Source organism: Ctenocephalides felis, unplaced genomic scaffold (assembly GCF_003426905.1).
Source record: "Ctenocephalides felis isolate EL2017-DRISC unplaced genomic scaffold, ASM342690v1 CF-g0.4_SCAFFOLD_03571, whole genome shotgun sequence".
NCBI classification, from domain to species: Eukaryota; Metazoa; Arthropoda; class Insecta; order Siphonaptera; family Pulicidae; genus Ctenocephalides; species Ctenocephalides felis.
In genome coordinates this window covers 28877719-28903966 of record NW_020539725.1, presented here as the reverse complement: position 1 = coordinate 28903966, position 26248 = coordinate 28877719, and the positions used below count along the sequence as shown (strand labels likewise).

General features: G+C 27.2%; 1 protein-coding gene across 1 annotated transcript in view; it reads left to right on the top strand.

The window, feature by feature from the left end:
• The window catches only part of LOC113387049, a 245304-nt gene extending 221534 nt beyond the window's left edge, over window positions 1-23770 (top strand). Inside the window, exons 3-8 of the mRNA XM_026624804.1 lie at window positions 2043-2172; window positions 10298-10440; window positions 12986-13253; window positions 15014-15133; window positions 21233-21347; window positions 23248-23770. Coding sequence (XP_026480589.1) covers window positions 2043-2172; window positions 10298-10440; window positions 12986-13253; window positions 15014-15133; window positions 21233-21347; window positions 23248-23382 — 911 coding nt within the window. The 3' untranslated portion in view covers window positions 23383-23770. The remainder of the gene's footprint in view (window positions 1-2042; window positions 2173-10297; window positions 10441-12985; window positions 13254-15013; window positions 15134-21232; window positions 21348-23247) is intronic.
• The last annotated feature ends 2478 nt before the right edge of the window (window positions 23771-26248 follow it).

Genomic DNA, 26248 nt, shown 5'->3' with positions numbered 1-26248 from the left:
AGAAATATCCGAGCAATTTTACTGGAGCGCTATGAGATCATTCAGAAAATAAAAATAGAAAGAGGAAACATCCAACTGCGAATGCAAACAATGAATGCAAATTGTTGAGGATCACGGATCACCGGAATGTTCTGCTAAAACGAAGGCGGCGGACACTAGAAACTACTTAAAATTGACAATGCATTTTTCATTTGAAAAATTCATTTATATTAATGAGAGCATTTAGATGTACGTGGATAAAATTGAAACAAAATTGAATTTAAACCTTGATTGAAATATAGGATGAATTATAGTGTTTTGGCTGTTTGTAGTACCATTCCATATGGAAAACATAGTAACATAGTCTTGCCATAACATTGTTCTATTTTACCGCAGAATCGGCCCCAAAATCTATAAAGGTTAAAATAAAATCTAATGTGATTATGATTCTATAATTCGTCTCATTTAATTCTTTAATTATATATCCCAATTAGGGCATGTCTTAATTAATCAATTTCTGAATGGTGCCCCATAATTAAATACACATACTCGTCTGCATATGTGTGCATCTGCATAAGCCCGCATCGGATTAAATTCGTAAGTTCGCGCTACTTCGCGCCTCCTTTGAGAACTAAATCTTCGAGATAGCGCTCCGAAATGCATGGGTAGTTATACATCTTCATTATAGACTAATTGCACAGACGAAGAAAAAGTCTTCGGCGTGTGACAGCATCACTAATTAGATGCAAGAGGCATAGAGAAACGTTTTATAAACAACGATTTCTTTAATGAGGATCCTAAGAGAAAAATGTTCAATTATATTTCAATCATTATGGTTAATCATGTTGAGTTATATAGGAACCATGTAGAAACTAAGCTTATTAAACCAGATTTAAGAAATGTGCCTTCACGTCTATAGCTAAGATGTTCGCCAAGTACTGTTCCATGTGGGATTCAGCAGAAAAAATGTATAAACATATACTAGAGGTGTAAAAGTAAATCCGGACTAGTGCACGAGAATTCTCAAAATTTTGCTAACAATTTCTCAAAGTTTTGAGAACAATTTATACTAGATGTAACTGTCATTTTGCCTCAATTCAAATTGCAAGAACTTGGACCTTATATATGGATGAAATATTTTATAAAAATGTGACCTCGTTAGCTCTCAAATATTGAACTGCATAAAAACGCGCTTAGAACATACATACTACCATTATACATATACCATGATACTCATCTCGAAGAAGTTCAAAGAGTTGTATTGGCTAATTGGTAGGAGTTCAAATATGTGCTATGAAAACAAACTCCTTTTATATAAAACAATAATTATCCCAATCTGGACATACGGAATTGAGCAATGGGCGTGCGCAAGCAATTCAAATATAAAAAATACAAATAGCGCAATCAAAAATTTTAAGATGCATTGTAAACGCACCCTGGTATGTTACAAATGATTCCCTGCATAAAGACCTTCAAATAAAAACTATTAATAAAATGACAAAAGAAAGGAGCAAAAAATACCACGAAAAACTACCAGGTCACCCAAACATATATTTAAAAGAATTAAGCGAGGAATATCCCACACGAAGATTGAAAAAAAATGGCCATACGATCTTAAATAAAATGTCAAAAAATAAAAAAAGAGAGATCTCATAGGAGATAATCTTTTAAATGCATTAACACCCAGCATATTGTCTTAAGAAATGTTTATTATTTTGATTGACAATAAAACTATGCAAATAAAAAAAGAACATACATCCCAATAAAACGACTTAATATATAATATTTAAATACGTTCGTTTAGAAAATAAATCTATCAGTGTGCGTAAAAATTTTATTAGTTTTAAGAGTTTCATTAAATCTATCATTTTTTTTAACATTTCATTATGAAGAAACGGCTCAAGGGACCGTAAAAACGTGTAGCCATGCACAATTAGGTTTTAAATGCAGTTGAATTTGTTATAGTTTGAACAGGGCAAATTAATTTATTTATTACATATATAATATATGACTTGAACTTTTATTAGAAAATGTTTTATCTTAAAAAGATTTTTTCTTTCCAGCTGGATCAGTTTACTGTGAAGATTGCGGGCAGGAAGAATTATCCCAATGTGCGCGGCCACTTCAAGTTTTATCATCAACAGCTGAGCTGTCTTTTGTCACTAAAAAATCAGAACTCGATCAACTGTGTCCGTAAGTTACATTTCATATATTGTAAAAACATAAAATATTTTTTATAATATTTCATGAAAAAACAAAACTTATCAATCAAAAATTTTATTTTCCCGAAACGTTTTTTATTTTCATATATTGGGAAATTTTCGAGGCCATTTACACAAAAAATGGTTATCAAGTCTCTAAAATTTCTTCAAAATTGATAAAAATAGGTTTTCAAATAATTTTTTTTATTATTATAGAAAACGCTAATGTTGATTTTAAATATAGACATTGGAAACTCAGGTGTTCAATGTTGACATAGGAAACTCAGAAACCTATTATATAATGATATCTTAAAATAATCTGTGGAAATTAGTTTCGTAAAGTTTCTCTCATAGTTGAATTATTCCACTTAATGATGCGTTGAAGTAGAATCATATGTAGTCTCTAATTATATATGTTCACAGCTACATTAGTATCTACTACTAATTAACTATAAATGCGTATTTGAATTTATTCATAGAATTTTTTATTTTGCCATAATCAAACCAGAAATATAAACCAAAATCATTCGGTAAAGTGAAACTATCACTTCTGAACTGGGTCCTTTAAAAATATTCAATACTTTTAATGTAACATGATGCGTAGACCGATTTAAAGCTAGTATATTAGTTTAAAGATTTTATCGCAATTTTTAAACAAATCTTTGAAAATTTAGTTTAATGAAGCCGTGTATAAATAATACATCAGATTCGACGTTTATATACCCATTTTCATCTTTCAACTTCATTATCGTAATGACTTCTGTAAATAAAAAATGAGCTAGTGGCTTATGGCATTTTACTTTGAGGCAATAAAATAAAGAGAACAGTATTATTTATCTTTAGCAAAAAAAAATTGTGTTAATTTTTTTTTGCTATTTAATCAAATTCATATTTTATTTGCTTATGCATTTGCAATGAAATTGTAGTATTAATATTTTAAATAATAATATAAATAGATAAAGTTCTATTCTAATAATAAGATAAAGTTCTTATATAAATATTCAGAAACAAGAATAACTACTTAAAACTATACTCAATGTAGTAAGTAACTAAAATAATAATTAGTTTGAAGTGTCGTAACTATTTTACTCTCAAATATAATGACTTACTTGGTAAAATTTAATGTCATTTAATTTGCATTATGTATTATTCATAAAATAATTAATATTATAGTTATCATATTTAAAATCTTGTAAATATTATTGGTGATCAATATTTTTATAAATCATAAGAAAATAATGCTATTAAATTTTTATATTTAATACTCAAGGCTGAAGTTGAAGAAAATAAATAACCCGGTTCAGGACAAATCAGGAAAAGCTAGCTTTGCTTATCTTATTTACAAATTTCTATAAAAAACATCACTTATACTTAGTAATCAAGATATATTTCAGGGCGATTTTTTAATAGATAAAAACAAACGGGTGAATTTCAAATAAGACAGTACAATCGATTCTTTAAGAGTTCATATAGATTCCAAACCCATTGAGTGCCTTTTTAGACTGCTTGTTATTCCAAGTTGCTTTCTTTATCCAGCTAGTTTCGAAGTAAATCCTTAGAAGTAAAAGCTTGCAAGGACTTGCATTTTTTTACCAAATGTCACTCTTTGTGTTACTATGTCCATTGTTTAATGGCCTTTTTATGTAGAAGGCAAACCTGGATGCAGTTCTTTTACGATCTGCTTATATATTTCTAAAATCTTTATCATGGAAATTTTGTTTGACCTGTTTTCATCCTAGTGTTAATATTTCCTAAAGACTTGAGACCCAGATTTGATTTCTTGGAAGAAGTATACCGAAAAGTTTGTATCGTAATAATTCCATTGAATATAGTTATTAATAAGCTAATTCAGCGAAGATGTTTCAGAAAACTTCTGACATGTGGTGCTTAAAGCAATTGTGCAATAAACGTTTAACATTTTGATATTATTTAAATGAACAAATAGTTTTTACATTTAGGTTATTTTTTTTCTATACTACATTAGCAATTCATAGTGACACAATAAGTTTAAAAACATAGACACGCAGGAGGTGCTTTGCTTGGAAAAATTTAATTTTCTAGGTCTATTACAGAATATTACGAGTAAAAACAAGCTACCAAAAACGTACTGTGTTAAGTTATTTAATTATACTTAACTGATCAAGAAAATATTATTGTTATTTTTACAATTTCGAATCACAATTGCCAATACGAATATAGCAATCTTTTTCATACAAATAATGCAAACAATCCTCACATTTTCTACATAGCTTTTTGTGGTTGTGCATTCATAGTGTGATTCTAAAAGGCGCCTAATGAATTTATGACAATAGTGCATTACCATCGTATCGGGCTGTCATAAACGTAGTTGAAATTGTGAATATTATAGTACGATCATGTCTATGAAAATGATTCATGGATACAACCAATGTACATAATTCACATTAACATTTCACAGATGCCAATATGCACATTTATTTTGCAGTAATTAGGTTTCTATAATTTTGTTAAGCATAAACATAATTTATTCACACATAAAAAAAATTCAAGATTTCAAACTACAAAATTTGTTTTTAATAATAAATTATTGATGAATATCAATCATAATTCTAAATATAAACATGTATCACAAATTGGCTTTATCAATGAGTTAAGAAGTAATAAACTATTTTATTAGTTTCATTTTATTTCATTTGTACCGACATCTACTAGACCTAATAATATACTACAAAAATTGATATTGATGATAATAGAACTTTATGTTTTTAAGATCAAATCAATCAATTGAACGTAATTGACATTTGGAAATTCTAGATATAAATATATTCAAATTCATGCCGAAAGTATGTGTATCATCATCAAGTATAAGAAAATGTTCTTATACTTAAAAATTAATATTGGTTTTGTTCAGATTAAATTTAATGAAAACTGTGATATATCTGGTCGAGATTTTTGTTGGCATTGATTAGACTACAGTGGAAATTACTGTATGGGATTTTTCGTGATTAACAACGAAACTAATTATTTGGTCAATTTCTGAATTTTAAGATTGTTCGACTCTATTTCTTCTTTATTGAATAATCCATGTAACTTGTCAGTATAAAAACAAATACCTTATATAGAGGTAAAAACCAATTGAACCTAGGTAATATTATTATCTGCTTAAGTACTTTTTGTTAACGATTATTAATAATTTGCAAAATTGGCAAAACTATTGTTCATGGAATATAAATTTTGTTTACTAAAATTACAAATCCATCCAAAATATCTTAAATTAATATTGTAGTTTAATGTGGTGTATGTTTGCTGTCATTAAACTAATAATAATACTTCCCTCAAAACAAGTTATGACGAATTTTTTAACAGGATTTTTTTAAATGTTCTTCATTTGAAAAGTAATTTAGAATATCCTACACAAAATTTTAAAGATGTGAATATATATACATATATATATATATTTTATATATATATATATATATATATATATATATTTCCTTTAAAGACTCAAATATTAAGTAATTAAGGAAGTGAGCAGTTCTTCGTATTATTATTCAATATGAGTGTAAACTTATAAAAATAACATTTTCAAAATGGATTGCCTCTGATATACCACATTTCCGAATGAAGATAATCTTGCAATTATTTATTATGATACTGTTATAAAACCTTTTGAGTGAGATTGATACAAATATAATCCAGAGGAACACATCCGAAATAACAATGACTTGGACCCAATCTGTTCGCAAATTGAACGATCATCTTTCTAGATGTGGGATATCACATAAACCCATAAATACAATTGCTACAAATTTTGCGTGAACTTGTGTATATGAAATAGACTATATGTTGTATAAATAAAATTTCAGTTCATATATAAATATATGTAATACTTCAGGCAATGCATGCATATAGAGCGAGATATTTAAATTTCCTGATAAGAGTACACAAACAGCGAATAACGAAATACATTCATTTGTATTTTCTTGTATACAAATATTTTATCAAACTTTTCTGTGATATTGTTGATTCTGTCCCGTAATAGGATATTGACTCAAAATTCATCGTATATTCAAACTCCACATCATGCAGCAGTTATTTCAATTTTTCACTTCCTAGTGTAATATATTTTTTAAATATACCGGAAGACAACAATACATTAGGTATATTATATTAAATATTACGTACTCTCAGCATAAATCTTGCTGTGATGGTATGATAAATTTTATATTCAAACATGTTTTGTGTATTGTGTTTTGAATAAAATGCCGATATTACCTTTAGTATTTCGTATTTTTCATCCCTTGGTCGTACTAAATTATAGTCAAAACTATACTATCTGTAATTAATTGATGTAAATCAAAATAACTCATAGCATGTAATTAATGATGTAATAGTAACTAATTGTCACTATTGAAAAAAATAAAAAAAATCTATTGGAAAATGACATTTTTTAAAATCATACAATATAATTCTTTTTTCCATCAAATCATTCTCGGAGTCGAAAAATACATACTCAAAATTTATATTTGAGCTTGTCAGTATGTATCTGAATTATGAACTTACATTGATCAAATAGTTTTAAATATGAGAATTCTAAAACATATAGTGCAATTTACTAACGTTATGAAAATCTCTAAGCTTCTGAACGAAACACATATTTATAGCCCCACAACTCATAGTGAATTTGCGAAATTAAAATTTTATTCCATATCTTGGCACTCCTTCCATCCTTTACGAATGCAAATGTGAAATATTTTAGCGAAATTACCAAAACTTTAGCGCAATTTCATTAATTATAACATGTTGCTGCTCTTATTAGCCTGCATGCAGTACTCTTCATTTGCTCGGAATATATATATATATATATATATATATATATATATATAAATTAGAGTAGATTAACTTACTTATTAAATTATAATTACAATTGGATTAATTCAGTTGTTTGGCAGTTACGAGTACTTTATTGATCTTTTAAGTGAACTATCATATGCTAATTCCAATTTGAAGAAGTATTAAGTTCAGCGGTATTAAGTTTTTTTAGTCATCCAGTCTATCAGTAAAACTATTAAAAATTAGTAAATTTTCAATAATAAATTGCTCATATAGTTGGAACTACCCTTAGATTAGTTTGCAACAGCTTTGCACTTGCAAGCACGAAGTTGCAATTATTTTACTAATCAAGCAGTAGTTATACGTGTACTTTTCCAGTTAATAATAGTAAATTAATTATGATTTTAAGTAAAAATTACTTTTTAGAAAATTGACTCAATGAATGGAAAACAAGATCATAATTTAAAATTTTCATAATTTTAGAACAGCCTTTCATATAATTAGTGTTTGTATAATGCACGTTCAACATGTAATATATAAAAAATCATAGTTTGAAAATTACAACGGGTATCATAATCAAATCACTATAACATACTAGGCGAAATTGGCATTTTATGGTAAAGCAAAACTTACAAAGGATGAGTCGATTTATAAAGGATGAATCGATTTATATAATCAACCATCTTTATTTTCAAGAATATTTATAGTCAGCCCAATTAATATAATCTTCAGTTATGTTATAAAAGAAGTACTTTAAATTAGTTGAAATTATCTGAATATATTTGAATAAATCATATTTTTTTAAAATAGAGAATATTGTTCCATTTCTCTCATAAATAAGTCATGAACGTTATTCTTCCTGCTACAACTTACACGCTCATATATTATTATATTTCATATCAAGTTTTTAAAGTTTACGTTGTTTTAAACTCTCAACGGGAAACTTTTCTTTATTGTTTTTTGTTTTGTTCGATAATGTGTTTATATGTGATATATATATATATATATATATATATACATTTATATATAAAAGTATGTAACATACATAAATCTCCTTACATATATTATAAGAAAATTATATTTTTATTTTTTTTAAATTATTTTTTTTTAAATTATCTGCCAATTTGTAAAGAATTCGGTTTGTATTCAAACAAGAAAACTTATTTTAAGACGAAAATTTTAGTATATTTTATTGTGACTTTTTTAGTGAAAATTTATTTTTGTCCGTATGTACCTCATTATTATTTTGCATCTCAGAAACTAATGTTTCTTGTCAATTCAATGTTAATGTTTTGCATTCACTTCACTGTCCAAATCGTATATGAGCTATTGCCCCAGTTTTCTTGAAAATCATAGACTTAATTGTTTCATATTTTCAATACAAAAGTACGTAATTTTTTAAAAAAATATTCTGATTTCAGATCTATGTATAAATTTACATTAATTTACATTTAACAATAGGTTTTTTATTAACTTTGAAACCGCCAACAAAAGAAACAAAAGAAAAATAGTTCAGTTCCTCACAAACTTATTTCTTGATTTCGTGCATTTCCATTCAAAGCTCAAACATGAAACTATCTCGTAGTGAAATTTAACACAAATAACTCTTTCTGCACACTTTCAACATGTGTCTTATGAAATATATCTTAGTCGAAACGTATTTCTCTTAACGTTCTGAATTTACATTTTGCACGCTCCACCGCCTTGAGTTATTAAATCAGAACTCTTTTGAGTATGGAAATAAGTTGCCCCGTAAATTGTGCTTGATAGTGTTCAAAAGGCCATATAATACACATGGCAAAATATGAGACCGATAAACGAGGAGATGGTCACGTCGGAAAAAAAAATTAGATGGTAAAAAAACTAAGAAAAAAGCAGAATTGATGCTAATTTTAAAAACTACTCTGAACACACTCCAAGTTTTATTAATTTCCCTTAGGGTAAGTTATAGTAAATGGGCGATTTTTGTTTATTTCAGTTTTTTTATTGAAAAAAAAATTTTTTTGAGTATTTGAAAATAATTCGGATTTTTGTTCTAATTCTACCTAAGTTCTTAACATCACTTATATACTTCAAATAAATAATTTTAACTTTGTAATTGAGTTTATATAGTTCTTAAAGATATTAGACAATATTCTTTATTTTGAATCCGATTGATTAAATTTTGTTTATTTACTTTTTATAAAATAAGAATATTGAAATCTACATTATTTATAATAATCTATTTAAAAACATTTATTACTCGAAAATTTCATTTAAGCACTGGAAATTCAAGCAATTTTTTTATGGCTCGATGCCATACATCACTAGTTTATACATAATATACAACAATTTTATTTTCAAACAAACTGTCTAGAATGCTTGTTCTGAATGTAATTCTGGTGAAAAATGTGTAAATTAATATTCTAAAATGCTACCCGAGTACCAAGTGGTTGATATTTTAAGTTTTAAAATAGATAAGAAGATTATACAGAACAAATAATGTTAAATTTAAATTACATGTGAACTATACTAAACCTGACGGGTTTAAGTCTTCTGGGAATCTTTGAAACTAGCATATTTTTCGTAAGTTAATTTGGATGGTTTTGCAGTCTTGTTTTATACTTGGATCAAGTCTTCTGATTTCTACTCATACTATATTATATAAATAAAAATATTTATATTATTCGGATTTTTTGCTTAAATCATATGAAAGTTTTGCTTAAGCCCATTGCACACGACGCCAGTATTCCTTGTTTTCTGGTAAGGTGAGCAAGAATTTTGCGTCAGATTTTCATTTATTTTATGATTAATAGTTATTGTGTGAATTTTCAAATAGATTATCATAAATATATACTGTGAATTTCACAATTCATATTTCATAGGCCTAAAATACACTATTGCTTATAAGTGAACAAACAGAGAATTGTATAAATTGTAAACAAAAATATATACGAGTATGTACCGCATCTGATTAGGATTGTGAAATAATAATAATTAAAAGTGTAATATTCAGTTTAAATAACACTTAGTTTAATATAACAATTATTGATTTTGAAAATCAGTATTTTTAGACAGAAATTATGTTTAAGGATACCGTCGTTGTGAATAGAGAGCTTAAACGTGAAATCTGGCTGGCAAGATCGAAAAATATGTCGAGCAAGATCGTAAATTATGATTTATCATATCGTTGCTGGTTAACAAACAGTGCGGCAAGAAATCTGGCGTCGTGTGCACCGGGCTTTATATTAAATAAATTTATCGGATACTTGTGTATATAGATTAATTTAAATTTTAAAATTTTTATCTGTTTCTTATATTTTCAGGGACCTGCATGCGGGCCTGCGTTGCATACACAGTTACACTAGAAGATGTATGTCACAGAAACAAAGAGCGCACTTTAATCAGCTCTATCACGGCACAAACACTGTAATCAACGAGCTTTGCGAAGACGGTCCCTATCAAGAAGGTAATATATAAACTTCAACTTTATATATTAGTCCCAACTACAGAAAGCGTCCCGATACAGCAGATTTTTTTTGGCAACAATGTATTATGTGCAGGATTTTGGGGAATTAATATGATGGTCCATTAAATAATTTTACTCCGTTTATTCCACTAATATTTTTGTAGAAAGTATAAATTTTTACAAATTTGAACGCTCGATTTTTGTAATCTGACATCACTGATAACATTTCAATCTAACATATAGGTTAAAATCAGCAATATTTTTATAGTATGTACTGATCACCACAAGATGAAATAATTGTGCTGCAGTGACATTATTTGCAAGGAAAGGAGATCCATTTTAAGGCACCGTTGTGTAACTTGATACCATTTATTTACTCTCTCAAATTTTATTTAAAACCTTGTAATTAGACTTTCTTTAGGAAAAATTTGGAAAGTTGAAGTTCGTGTTAATCCCATTGCATCTATAAATATTTCATTATAATTGTATATATTATTATTATTATTATTATCTTACTATTTCTATCATTGTTATTTTGTTATATTTTATTATTTTTCTAGTATTATTTTATTATTCAAAAATTTTTTTATATTATTTATTAATTTTATTTTTATTATTATTTGCTTATATTTTATATCAAATCATATTACGGATATTATTCTCATGTAAATTCTATCATTTGCACTTTTATTTATTTAAATTTATGTTATTATTTATCAATATTACTAGATGTTAATAATTTAACAATTGTAAAAATTATTGAAATTTAAAAAAAAATGTATATGCATGAACATATTCAATTTTAAATCCCAAAATATCTAGGTCAATCAACTCTAACTTATTTCTTATTATTAGGATTTATATAACCGTGCATAATAGAAAATAAAGATTTTTTTTATTAGTTAATATTTATTGAAGATTTTGGATAGAGCCATTTGGCATGATCGTCTTTCATAAATTTCCTTATGAAATAAAATTTCTTTTCATTCAAACAGAAATAATAATAAAACAAAGATTTCTTATTTCATTTTTGCGTGTAAATACATAAGTTAACCTATGCCCAAAATATTTAAACGTATATAGTTCTACACATATGCTTATTCATCTATGGTTCTACAGCTAATTCGCTAAGATGGATGATGTTGTTTTACTGCAACTGGAAAAAAATTTGATATCTTCTACACAGTATTAAAATTTCTAAATTTGTGTATGATTCAACTAGAAAACGTATTTTGGAGCCGAGATTGCTTGCAAAATCTGAATATTGCTATTTTTGGCTGAATTTCCTAAAAATTAATAAATACAAAGTTAAAGTTTCAGCAAGGCATAAAAGTACAGTCATTTAATTTTTAAGTTGGTCAGAATATAAAACTTGATTTAACGTTTATAAGGGTATACAGATTATCATATTTTAAACGTTATATACAATGCTATAACATCCACGATAAGTATTACACTTCTATTTAACGCAATGAGCTTGCCCAAGCTAATTTATCACTACGGGAAATAATAAGAATATGAAAATACATTAAAAACAGTTAGTCATTACTTTGACAATAATTATAAAAACGTAAGGTTATATAATTTTAAATTCGAAATAAATGACTTTAAAATTTGAATGCTCTAGCATTTATGTCATCTGCATCGCAATGAAAATGAATACTATAGGACGTCCGCATACGTATTAGGAAAACTGACTTTTTTACTTTATTCCCTTTAATCAATTCATATGATGTTTAATTGATTTTGAAACGTGTCTGCCAACAAAGATAGGTAAGATTATTATATCTTAATCGTAATACATATATAATGCGAAGAATGCTATAGCATTCACGTCAAGTATCACGCTTCTGTTTTCCGCAATGTGCTTGCGAAAAAAATAATATAATACGATAATACTTAAAGAATCAGTTAGTAATTTGTTATTACCTTGACAGGTATATCAATGGTATTATATATATATAATTATAAATTATAAATATATATTATATATATTTGAATGCTATATTATCTTGCATTCAAATTTTAAAGTTAATTATTTTAAATTTAATTTTATATAACCTTAAATTTTTGTAACTATTATACCTGTCAAGGTATTTACAAATTACTGATTGTTTAAGTATATAGTATATTATATATAGTATATAGTATATTATATACATGTGTAATGTATCCCAGTGTAATGTATAGTATCACAGTGAAACAATGAGTCTCAATGAAATCAGTGCTAAAGCATTCACGTCCGCGATGGTATTAGGATTTTTTTTTTACTTTATTTCCCTTAAACAACTCATAGGATGTTTGATTAAGTTTGAAATATGTCTGCCAAAAACTAGCTTTAGACAAACAAATGTGTCTGCTCAAAAACTAGTGTTTTGATTATTTCAAAATAAACACGTAGTTCAATCCGACAGCATCGAACTCTATAAACAGTTCGCAAACAAAGTACTACTCCATACTCGATTTTCAACTGCACTGCGATCGTGTGTTGCAATCGAAACTTAATCCGATATAATATTCATTTTATCTAATCCTATTTTCCCAGAATTCCTAAGACATGCCCCGTGCATGCACAGCGTACAACGAGATTACGAGCGCTGCGCGAACCGATACCAAGCGACGATGTCTCAACTGGGGAAGCCGAAAAACCAAACGGAAGGCGAGAAGTCGACCGAAGTTTACGACGGCAGCAGGCGCAGGGAGAGGCTCATGAACGCGGGCCAAGTCGAGACCGGTGACAGTTTCGGCGGCAGCGCGGCCGTATCGGAGAAAATGCGGGACATCAGCGTCGACAGCCCGGAGGAGTATAGGAGGTAAATTAGATGATCTTATGATAAATTGTGCGAAAAACGCAAAAATTCTAAACTTATATTTTAGAATTTTTGTTGGCAACTTGTAGGATTGTAAAAGTGAATTAGATTTATTTTTAGAAATAGTTCGCAGTTTATAAATTATGTATTATTCACCTATTTAACCCTCTATGAACCGAATCTTTGTTTTACATCCCAAAAAAACAGTAATTCAGCCTATATTTGCAAATGAGAAAAAAACTAGTGGGGTGTGTGGCATCGTGCCTTAAAGCAAATTGCTGGAACTTCCCGTACCGTAACGAAATGCTTGAGGAATATTAAATGTTTTCAAATTGATTATTATAAATACTGTAACATTGTCTAATATTTATAAGAATTATATAAACTGAATTGCAAAGTCAAAAATATTTATTTAAAGTTTATAAGTGAGCTTTAAAACTACAGCCAGAATTGAAATGAAATCTGAATTATTTTATATACAAAAAAAAATTTAAAAAAAATTGAAATGAAATTTTTTTTCCAAAAGCAGTTATTTGTCAACACAAGCAGATAGTTTTTTGAATCATTCAATTCGGATGCTTATTTCTCTCAAAAACTGTCATTTTTTGTATATTTAGCTCTATATGTTCGAAATGGCTTGCCCTGCCTTTGCCAAAAACTAATAGCCATTTCTCCTAATCATTACTAATTCAATGTTTTTAGATCATTCAAATCGGGTGCTCCGTTCTCTCAAAAACTCCATTTCTATTTTCTGCACTCTTTGGTCCGACTCTCTGTATCGGCTGGACTTGCCTTTGCCAAAAACTAAACAGCACATCTTTCTATCAATAGGCATCGAATGTTTTTTGAACCATTCAAATCGGTTGATCCATGCGCCCAAAAACGTGAACGAAAAAATGCGGACACACAAAACACACAAACACATCCATTTTTTCTGAGGTATGCCATAATATTCAGAAACCTCCAAAACGTCGAGAAATGCAAAAAATTTCATTTCATCTTAAAAGTTTTTATTTTTTTATTAACTGAAAATTATAGGAAGTGAATTAGAAAAATCTTAAGGAACATTAGCACCTAATTTTCGTGTTTCATCTGTTGAAATTGTATATTATTTGGAATAATCAAAAAACTAGTAATAGAATATAAGAAATTTATAATATTTATAAGGACAATTAGTAAATTAATGTAAAATTAATCCATTTTATTAATAGAATTATATATTTTTCTAATAACTGGACAAAATTGCTAAAAAATAGTACATTCTGTTTGATTGTCGTGTTGACAGTTCGTATACAGTTGACTGATTTAGAGAGCAAGTTGATATAATAATGTATTATCATGTTTAAATATTTAAGGAGTCACAAACGCCAAATATTAAGAAGCCTTAAAATATGTGATGATAGTTTCATCCGATACTGTGAATTCGTGGAGTTTGGAACTTAAGCGTCGTTGTAACAATATGGTAAATTCCTAATCCTGATTGGAACAAGATTTTTAACTTGAACCAATATATTAATGGATGAAATTAAGAAAGCAGGATTTAATAAAATCGATTTTATGCATATAAAATCTCTCAAATTAATTACGCATATAAAAACTTCCATTCTTATTTATTTTTATCAAAATTGTCACTTTTTTTTAAATACTGAATAATGATTTTCAAGCTATGTGGCTAAAAGTTTGTATTAGATCATTTACAAATTTTATAAAAAATCTTCAAAGAAGTTAGAAAGTTAATGATAAAACCATTCCGTTTTTTCCAGACAGCATTTATTGAGACAAAAGCAATTAGAGGAGCAACGTCGGAGACAAATGATGCTACAAGGGCAAATTCCGATTCAAGATGAAGAAGAAGCAGAAGAACAACTGAGGACAGTATGCTGGTAAGTCTTTTCAAAACTTCCAACTTTAGAACACTCAAATATATATAGATGAATAAGGTTTTGTTTCTATAGTATATTAAATCGTTTTTTATATACCAACAGATAGGAAATTTCGATTTTCTGAAAGCTTCTGTTTCAAAATATAACCGTTTCATCGAATCTTTTTGATTTATTTCATATGAAGAAATACACGAATTCACCTCACAATTAAACAAATATCGTATATTATATTTCATAGCTCCAAGTCAGAACAAACTGCAGAAACAAAATTCAATATTGAAAAACTTAAATAGGTCAGCGGTGCAAAATGCGTCACTTGCTGTATCGAGATTCTCATGTTGTCGAAAACTGTTTTAAAAAAACTTCATCCAATGCAAACGAAATGTAAATGTAATCTGCTTTCTGGTAGTTTGCAAAGTTTTCCGATACACCAAACGAATTAATTACAGAAAACCAGATTTAGTATAAAAATAATGCAATATACATGAAAAATATAATTAAGAGACGAAGTGATCTTCCAAAAATTTTTGTTTTGATAACTGCATCGATTACTTTTTTTTTGGAGCATATTTTTTATTTCTCTACGTTTAAAGATTTTTTGATTGTGGTATCATCGGATTATAATATAAATCTTTTGTATTGATCATAATACATATTATCTTATGTATATATGTTCAAATATAGTTTTTCTGCCAAAGTCTAGAAGGGATGCCATTGATAGGAGGAATTTAGAAAATTTTAAAATTTTATTGATAGCAGTTGGAAATTTTACTTCATTGTAAACTTGGATGCAATTTTATAATTAAACCCCATCTTGTTGGATTAAAATATTTATTATAGGATCGTTGTGCAGGACATAAGTTCCATCAGTATGCGAAAGTTCATACAAATCAAGTTTTTTTTATTAATTAGTTACGAAGAAATCAAACCAATCACGACCTCTAAGTGATATCTGAATAGTTTTTAAATATTTTCAAAATCGACTTATTATAATATTTCAAAAAGTATTCGAAATGGTCTCACAAATATAAAGAATATTGGTTTTTGCAGAAGGAATGTCCAGCAAATTAGTAGATTTTGACAGTAGATTTTAATCAAATTATTAAAAAAGCATATGTATTGTTTTGAATAACTTACTAGCATTTGATACAAACGTATCCAATTGTTTCGGAATTCGGGTAAAGGATATACATATGTATACATATATATATATATATATATATATATATATATATATGTGGGTATATCAGTTATATTAATGGCAGTATCTTTATTTAGAAATGTTGTTTGCGCAACGGAAAATTATATAACGAAAATTATATTTAATATCTAAAAATAATTTCAATCATTATGAAATATCAATTTCCTTAGAATCTTGATTATATAAAATAATTACGGGAAACCCTTTGAGTAACTTTCTGTTCAAGCTTAGCTTTATATTTATAAAATAATATAGGTCCAAAATAACTTGGGAGGTATCATTATTTTATCTTGTACAACCGCATGATTTTATTAACACAAAGTTTGCTAAGAAAATTTATATTTATAACCTTTTTGGAAAAATCGATTTGTGGAAAGTTTTTATGTAGATTCTTCTCGATGTTAATAACAAAATTTAATAAATTCTTTGGGGGTCATTTAATAAAACAAAATTTCATAAAAGTTAATAAAACATTTGAGGGTCAATTATCATATTTGCATAATTTGATTTTTTTCTTACCAATGCCGAAAACTAATCATCGCGTCTCCCCATAAATACGAATCGAATGTTTTTTAAATTATTTAAATTGGGTGAATCGTGCTTTCGAAATTGTGGACGAAAAATGGTATCCAGATAAAGGTATGCCAAATTGTTCAGAAGAGTGAAAAGTAAAGGTATATGTAAAGATATTTTCGAGGTTGCTAAAACTTATCCTATGGTAAGTTAAAAACCTCTTATTTGAACGAATGCCAATAATACCTTGAACATGTGCTTACGTAGTGAACTTCAGCAATCATGTCACATGTTTATGTATGTACTATGTCGTATCATGGTATGTATTACAAATAGTGGAATTCTAAACACTCGATAAGGCATTTTATCAGGATGACACTTGAGTGGCACCGACATAACAACTCGCTTTTAGAATTAAGGGTCCCTGACCGATTTTATGACATATATGCTGATTCTCTACTAAATTTACATGATTTACCTGACTACTCATGTGATTAAATCTAATTCATGTGTTAATTAAAATCGCATATTTAATTAATATAACATACATGATTGCCATTTAAAATATATTATCTTCTTGTAACTTATAAAAATTGGGTGTAAATGCGTATGTATAGAGTTTTAAGAGGAACAAAGAAGAAAATTTATTTTCACATGAGGCATTAATATTATATAATATTGCAATTATAAAATGTGCATATTTGTATAAAGGTAACACATAATGTAGTGCACATGTAAGCATATGTGTTAACGACTATAACCAAAATTTGTAAAAGATTTTCAACAATTTGATATTTAAAATGAATTTTCCAAGCTGTTAAAGCAAATTTTCTGAAGATCTAATTTTACATTTTCATATATGTATTTATAGTAATATCTCGGACTAGGTACATCAACCACTATCCATAGTTTACGTTGATGTAGTTATTATAACTTCAGAAGTTATGCCAGGCTTCTTTCTCAGTTTTACTGGGTCAGCTTTTATAATTGTACAATTATATTTCCACAGCCTTTGCGGGTATTCCTAATGAGAATCATTATATTACGTGCTTTACTAATTATTGGCAAACAAAATATACACAATGGTAACATAACTTGCAGTTTATAATATTATTAAATACATTTTGATATATGTTACCTGTGGACCACGAGATGCATCAAAAATTGAGTCAGTCTTCCAAAAAAAAAGCCAGGTGAAGTTTTACTTTTTAAGTCAACTTGGTAAAATTTTTTTTGAATTTGATCTAACTGCTTCCTTGCTAGAATACTAGGATTTTTAGTCAGCCTTGTTTTATTCTTTCTAACTATGTCTAAGCACTTTATTTCTGACGGAAGTAAAACAGGTTAAGTGTTAGTTACTGTTTTATAAAAAGATCCAGTAGATTTTATTTCAATTATTTATAAAAAACAGTCATGTCCAAAATATCTTTTTTTCTGTAACAGATTTCCTGAAACAAAAAGCTTTCTGCTAATGTAATTTTTAATACATGCTGTTCATATAATTTAGCTATTTATTTTTATGTATAGAATATAAAACAATTTAGTTGATACAGATATTTTTAAAAATAATAGTTGAATTAATTGTTTAATACTAGCGATAAATGGTACTTTTATAATAAAAAGTTTAGACTTGGTCCACATTTGGAGATATGTCCACATTTGTTTATTATATTCAGAAATACTTCTTCTTTTGTAATTGTACAAATAAAATGATGAAATCACTATATTGCGTTTATCAAGTCAACATATTTTTGGAATTTCTAAAAATATAACATTATCTACTTTTATGTAATACTGCTAATTTCTCAAAATATAACATTTTCTACTTTTATGTAATGCTGCTAATTTCTAAAAATATAACATTCTCTACTTTTACATAAGCTGTTTAAAAAGAACAATGAGCTATTTCAATATAGAAATAATTGCAGCAAATCGTAGAACAAATAGTATTTATATACATTGTGACGCAACGTCATTAATTTTTATACAAATAATTCACTTTATTTTTAAATTTCCATATTTAAATCTGAATTAGATTATTACATATACTGTTGCATTACATATTCATATTTGCTAATAGGTTTTGCGGTACAAACTGTAGTTACTTTGAAAATGTTGAAAGTATTTTATTTTACAAACATTATAACGATCAAACATATCTAGATGATTTTTATATAAACATTTGATGAAGCACTGTAACAGGTTATACATTTGAAAATTATTTTAATAGTATGTTGTTCTGGATGATGCGACATAAGAAGAAAAATTAGGTCTAATTGAAGATGATATCGACCAGCAGTGATATAAATTTTTCAAATTAAATATATTTCTGAGTTACAAAATTCACCTAAATACCTAATATTTTTATTTTTAATCTATTTCATTGCCAATATTGAAACATTGCCGTATCGTGAGGAACCCTACAAATATTTGAACTTCATATGATATTCGTTCATTATTTGCAGAACGTTTCCAAATTTGATTCCTATTATTGCGTTTCTGTGTTATAAACAATAAAGTCAACATTCTAGTATATAGTTGACGACTATTTATAGAGTGCTCGAACTCTGATGCAAATGCATTTTTAATGCTCAGTTGTATCAGTGAAGGTGAAGAAATTATACAAAAATAACAAATATATGAAATCTATTCCAACTATCATACTTTTATATTCATTTATAATATTTTATTCTTTTTGTTACTTTAGGTCTTTTTGACTGTCCATTACAAACATCATTTTATGACTTTAATAACATAAAGTTTCTGCCTAAAATCTAAAAATTCGAAAATTTCTTTCAATTGAAAATATTTATGTAGAAATTTGCTAGGGTTATTTTATATGCACAAAATAAAAAATATAAACATACCAACTATTAGCTATTTTTTGTTATAATTTAATATTGTTAATCAAGACTATATTAATGTCTTATTTACAAAATTGATATGTGCAAAAAAAAGAAAAAATACAAAAAAATACAATAAATTGGAACTATTAGCTATGAAACATTTTCAGTTTGTTTCATTTAAAATAATGCAAAGTTTTTTTACCTTTTTGAATGTTTTGGCATTAAAAATAATTAAAAATACTAATTGGGAAATATATAAATCAAATGTATGATTTTCACTAAATGCATTGTACTTCTTACAAAAGGAATGCACGAATCTTATAAAAGTTTAATGGAAATATCTATATCTTTATATTGCTAATTTATCATCATTATTGTTTATCAATAATCTATTAACTGATGATTAATATCAAAAATCAGTAACTAAAAAGTAATAACAAATTTAAAATCAGCTGTTATTCATTACATAATTATCAATAATTTAATTCATTAGCATGATTGATATATCAAATTTATAAGGTTTCAATAATTGTTCTATTTCAATTTATACGAAAAATTGGAGAGAAAAATATAGTATTTTTTATGTTAATTTCTGTAATGTATTCAATAATTAAAAATGTTGCGTAATTGAGTAGTAAAAAGAAATGCTCTGGGTTCAGCTCTTTTGAAAATTCGATGCTAAAGTGAGCAAAATGGGTATTTCAACTATTTTAAATAATTATTTCATGAAATATACATACATATAAACTCGAGTTGCTTAAAATCGATATTGTCTACTTGGTAGGTATAATTTTTATCAATCGATAAATAATATTCTCTTGAAACAGAATATTTAATTTTTTTAAAGCCATTTTCTTATAAAATATTAATATTGGTCCTTTATATTCTCATATACTTCAGTTTATTTTAAATTTTAAAACAGATTATTTTAACGCTTTCAAAAAATTAATGAGCTCAGATATATATTTAATAATAATAAGTTAGAATTGCACAGAAATGATTTTATTGAATTGCAATTAACAATTTTCAGAAAAGCTTTCATTCTAGTATATTAAAAACTAGTTCTTCGACTAGTATTGTCTGATATAATTAATAAAAGCAGGTGTATTATAAAGTTTTGCTGTATTTTTTTTTGTTAACCATGAGAATGTGTATATATACTTACTAGTGAGACTATTTTCCAAAAATGTTATACGGGGCTCGTTTACTGGTTTCATTAAAATAAAAATGCTCTCACAGAATTAGAAGTCGTCTTCAATGATATTCATTCTATCATGTCCACACATGAGCGGATTTTCCGCTATTAACGTTAAAACATCGTTGTATGACGGTTCATGAAACTGTAAGTTTTGTACAAATAATAAAGACATGCGCTGATAAAGCGGAACATATAAACAAAACTAATGCATAAACTTTGCGAAATTATGTTGGCAGCCGTCCATTATCCTTTTAATATTTTATTTATAAAATCTAAAATATAAATATTGTTTATGCAGTAGTATATAAAGATATATTATTGATAATACTTTTTATTTTTAGTTCGTTCCAAGAGTATATGCGCTGTTCGCAAGATGCTGTGAGATGCCAGTGTGGTGAAGAATCCGCAAAATTCACGAAGAGATTTCTTGATAAAATGGCTAGCTCATTGATCAGGGTAAATAATTTATATTAAAAGTATATATATATATATATATATATATATATATAAATGGGCTCGCCCGTAGGTAAGCGGGTCTTGTTTCAGAGGTCCCGGGTTCGATACCTACTTCGAGCAGCCTGTTGTCAGGCAGCAGTGACAACGATTTTCACTCGGAAATATAGATAGCAATATGTTTCCAAGTGAAAATAGCCCTTGCCCGGCATTGCTGCACCAATAAAAAGTCAGCCCTATTAGATTAATTCTAATAACATTAACAATTCATCAAATATAGATGGATTAACCATTGGGTTACCATCTAAAAATACGAAGTAACGAGGTTCATAGGACGTAAGGTTCTGATTGCTGTTAAAAATATAAAAAAAAGAATTGTTTTCGTAAATTTCGGGCAGAATATTTTGAAAGTTGTTTAGAATTGCTGATGATCAACTCGTATAGGTTATTCGGTATTTAATAGATTGTAATTACGAGTAAAATTTAAATTTGTAATATATGCATTTTAATTGAATTAATAGCATTCATATTATTTATTTGTTGAAAAACACTATTGTTTATCTCTAATAATCAATGTTTATTTTGTAATGATTTTTTTTCTTTCTTGAAGACTGGAAACTTAGTCTTTTTTATACCTTCACCTAAAGCAAGTTTTTAAAATTGAAAATAAATAGAAATTAAATTGATAATATTCATTTTATCTTATTTATTTCATTTCATATACACGCTACATGAATTTTCTTGTTTGGGGAAAACCGATTTGGACTGTTAAATTTTGGAGTGTTAAAGCATTCGATTATTTTTAATTCTTAATAAATATTCTAAATAATATGAAATAATCTAACCGTATAAATTACTTTTTTTTGCAAGATGATCGATTATTGCATCTTTAAATAATTATCCTTTTATAAAACCCAATTTAGTTTTTTTATATATTTCTTTCAATTTACTTTTAGATTTTGAAATGTATGTCATATATAAATAATAAATTCTAATACTAAATGCAATTATAAAGTGATACTGTATTTAAATAATTAATGTATTTACTACTACCACATATTATTTAAAAATATTTTAAATCATCAGATTTTACTTCTTCTTTTCAAGTAACTTTTGGTTGGAACTTTTTTATTTTAATTAAAGTAAAAAATCAACCAAACTAATATGGTCTGACTTAGATGTAGTCACTTATTCAGATACAGTACTACAGACTTTAAGTCATTAATTTAGATTGGTAGAGTTAGTTTCGTAAATTTTGGACAGGATTCACATTTTGTCAGTTTTTTTTTCTAATTCCTGATAATCTACTTCTATCTGTATATTGATAGATTGTATATAATAATCTATATTTAACTTGTTATATAACAAATGTAATTAATAATAATTAGGGAGGAATATACTAGAATAGAATAGTAGCAATTATTCATTGATGATTATCAAAATCATAATTATAATGATTCAGATTTCAACTCGTTGTATTAATTTATAAATATTACAATCTCATTCAGGTATTCTTGTTAATACCTAATAGAAATAATTGGATATAAATAATTAAATGTAGAACTACTTATTTTTGTTTAATTATGAGCCTTGGCATAATAAAATGTGGACTTAATTTGCACATTAAAAAGTATTCAAGCCGTAGCAAACACTTTTTGTCATATAGTTATCCGCAATTTTTTATTTAATATCATAGGTTTAATTACCTGTAGTATTATTGATAGATCGATTCAAAAATTTTACAAAAAGAAATATCTCAAAATATTAATAGCTGTACTGACTTCTTCGGCATATTTTAAATGTTTAGAATAGATATAAATTGAACCTTTCATAATAATTTCACGAATTTATACGTATCTGTATATAAATAGAAGAAAAATAAAAGGCTTTTCTCTGTTTCCAGCTACACTGTGCAAACTACGGCGAGGGTTCTGGAAGATGTGTGGGCTTCTCTTCGGCCGAATCCTCTCTACTGAGATCTAGATTCTCCGTAGCTGTGCTCTCTGTGATATCGTTCGCAATATTGATGTCTAGTTGAATATTTTATGAGAGTAGTTAGGCAATGATAAAAAATTATATCTATATTTAGAATTATATTTCCTATGGGTAAATACACCTACTTGTATATATAAAAAAATATCTTCAAAAGAACTATTTTTTCCAACACGAGACTTCGATTAGTTTTGTAAAAAATAGGATTGTACAGAGTTTGAAATCGATACGAGATAAGGTTTTCATAGATTTATTAACGCTGTTAACTACAAGAAAGCTATATGAAAGTAAAATAGTTTTTACCCTGATATACATACATATTATGTATATATGTATATACATACATACTACGTACTATACTTTCCCGCCAACTTCATCCATTTGAATCTCATAAGCTGATTTCCATTAATAATTAACTACTCAAAATTAGTTGATACAAGACATAGTCTCTTATTTTATAGCGTTAGTATTATTATTGATATTATTAGTTATTAATGCTTATTATGAATAATGCGAAACAAAGAACTAACACTTCTCTCTAATTATTAAATATTTTATAATATAAGCAAAATTGAAACTTTGAATGATTTATAAATTTATTTTATTCCTTATTAGCTTTATTAACTGGAGCAACATTTTGATTAATTTAATTTGGCAATGTAATTGATTATATTGTTTCAAGTCCATATTACTTCTAGATATTTATCATTTGAATATTGAAGCACTTATTCAAAGAAAATTCACTCTATTAGATCTATATTGGATAGTCAACATATGATAGACTCCAGTGGGTTTATGATCAATATGTGATCAACATTGTGTCAATCAATGTTCAACTAATATTTACTAATGTGGGTTCAACATTCAAACAGTATCTAAATAGTATATGCAGATTCGGCCCAATATACTGATTGTAAGTACTTATTGAACCTTTATTTTCAAGCTAATATTTTTATTATATCTTGTCCTTATCATTTATTATATAGGAATGATAAAGTTTTTAGAAATATATCTTAGCTATGATAAATTCTATTTAAATGTAATATTGTACATAGCTTTAAAAATTGTACATTTAAAGATTTCAATAACATATTTTTCTACATATTAAATAGTCTAATACCTATGTATATGTTAAATGGTTTCACATAGTTTACTTTAGAAATTATGAAAGCTGCAATCATAGATATTAAATTAGGCTTTTATTGTAAGCTAAATCCTGCTTGCTTAGCGCACTTGACTCCTAAATTCAAAAAAAATAATGATAGAATAGTTGTTTCTATATGCTCAATCAATTCAAATTTATACATCTGTTAAAACTGGAATTTTGATTTATAGTAATTTAAATTTAATCTAGAGAAGAGTTCAAGTGCGTATATTTATTTAGTTTGTAAGAATTGTATAAAAGAGTAATTTTGTACATACATATTCAAAATTGTTATAAACATGTACAAATTGTAATAAAATTTTCCCAAATGATTTGTTTCTTACTGTTTAAGAACATTGACAAAATATTTTCAAGTAGTTATTATTTTTATTCATAAAATCGCGGTAATAATCGGTACAATATAATTTATTTTCTAATTATAATGTTGAATAGTAGATATTCTTTCTACTACCATTAACTGATATTTAGAGCATGTAAAAAATTGAAATATTTTTTCCATCATTGTTTTCATCCTCATCGTATTTTTATCAGTCTCTTATGTACAAAAAAGTGTAAGTTGTGATATCTCATAATTTTATGATAAAAATAAATCGTACTAAATCATTAGAAATTTTCAGATTAAATTGCAACAATGATTCGTATTTTGTGATGCCGGAATCCTTTAAACTAGGCCATTTCACTTACCAAAAAAATATATATAGAAAATATGATTGTATAAAAAATATTGTTTGATGATAGTCCAGTCATTATAGTAAGTTCACCTCGGAATTCGAGATACCCAGCTGTAAGTCTGTAAATACTGTATATTGAAACCCTAAAAGTTGTCTCAAACCCTACATATGGTAGAGTGTACGCAACATATGTAGGTTTTGAGATAACTTTTAGGGTGTCAATATACAGTATGCACAGACTTACAGCTGGATATCTCAAATTCCGAGATTACTACCTAATTTAAGCTTAAATGACTAGACTGTGAGGCGGTCGTAGTGTAATGCTGATACGTGGGCTTGCGATAAATGGTTTCGGGTTCAAATTCCGCGCTTCGTACAAACTTGATATCAATCAGTATAATATATAATCTGAATATACGAAATATGTTTTCTGGTGAAAGTAGCATTTCGGGGCATTGCTGCAACACATAGACTTGGAAAGCAAAAAATACCATCATAATAAGTACAACCATTGGTTATAACAGAAGTAAATACACCACAACAGCTGATGTAACACTGGGAATGGTTTTAATTGCAATTAAAATAATAATAATAGTAATAAATAACTAGTAGTTACATGTACTGTAGTAAAAGATCGAAATATTGGTTGTATGAAAAGTATTGAGAAGTGATTTTCCCAGATGGATAAAATAAATAGTACTGAGAGAGTTAACTCAGTGTACTGTAAATGAGAAATTACTCAAAATGGGTAATATTGTACCAAATTGAAGTTCAAAATGATATTAAGGAAAAGGTCTAACAATCTGAATCATTATACAAAATTACCTAACTTATCTATACTAAAAACTATTTCTAAAAATGTTGCCACTGTTTATCCCAAAATCAGTCGCTAATGTTTCCCTTAATTGACGCCAAAATTTTAAATATTCAACATAATCCATAAATCCATATTTTAGTAAGGTCATGTTGGTCATTAGTTATATTGTTTTGGTGCCTAGTTCACTCTAGTCTAGTCTCATGTCTTCTAGTTTGTTATCAGCCTCGCACGCATTCGAAAATGTGCAAAATACCAGTGT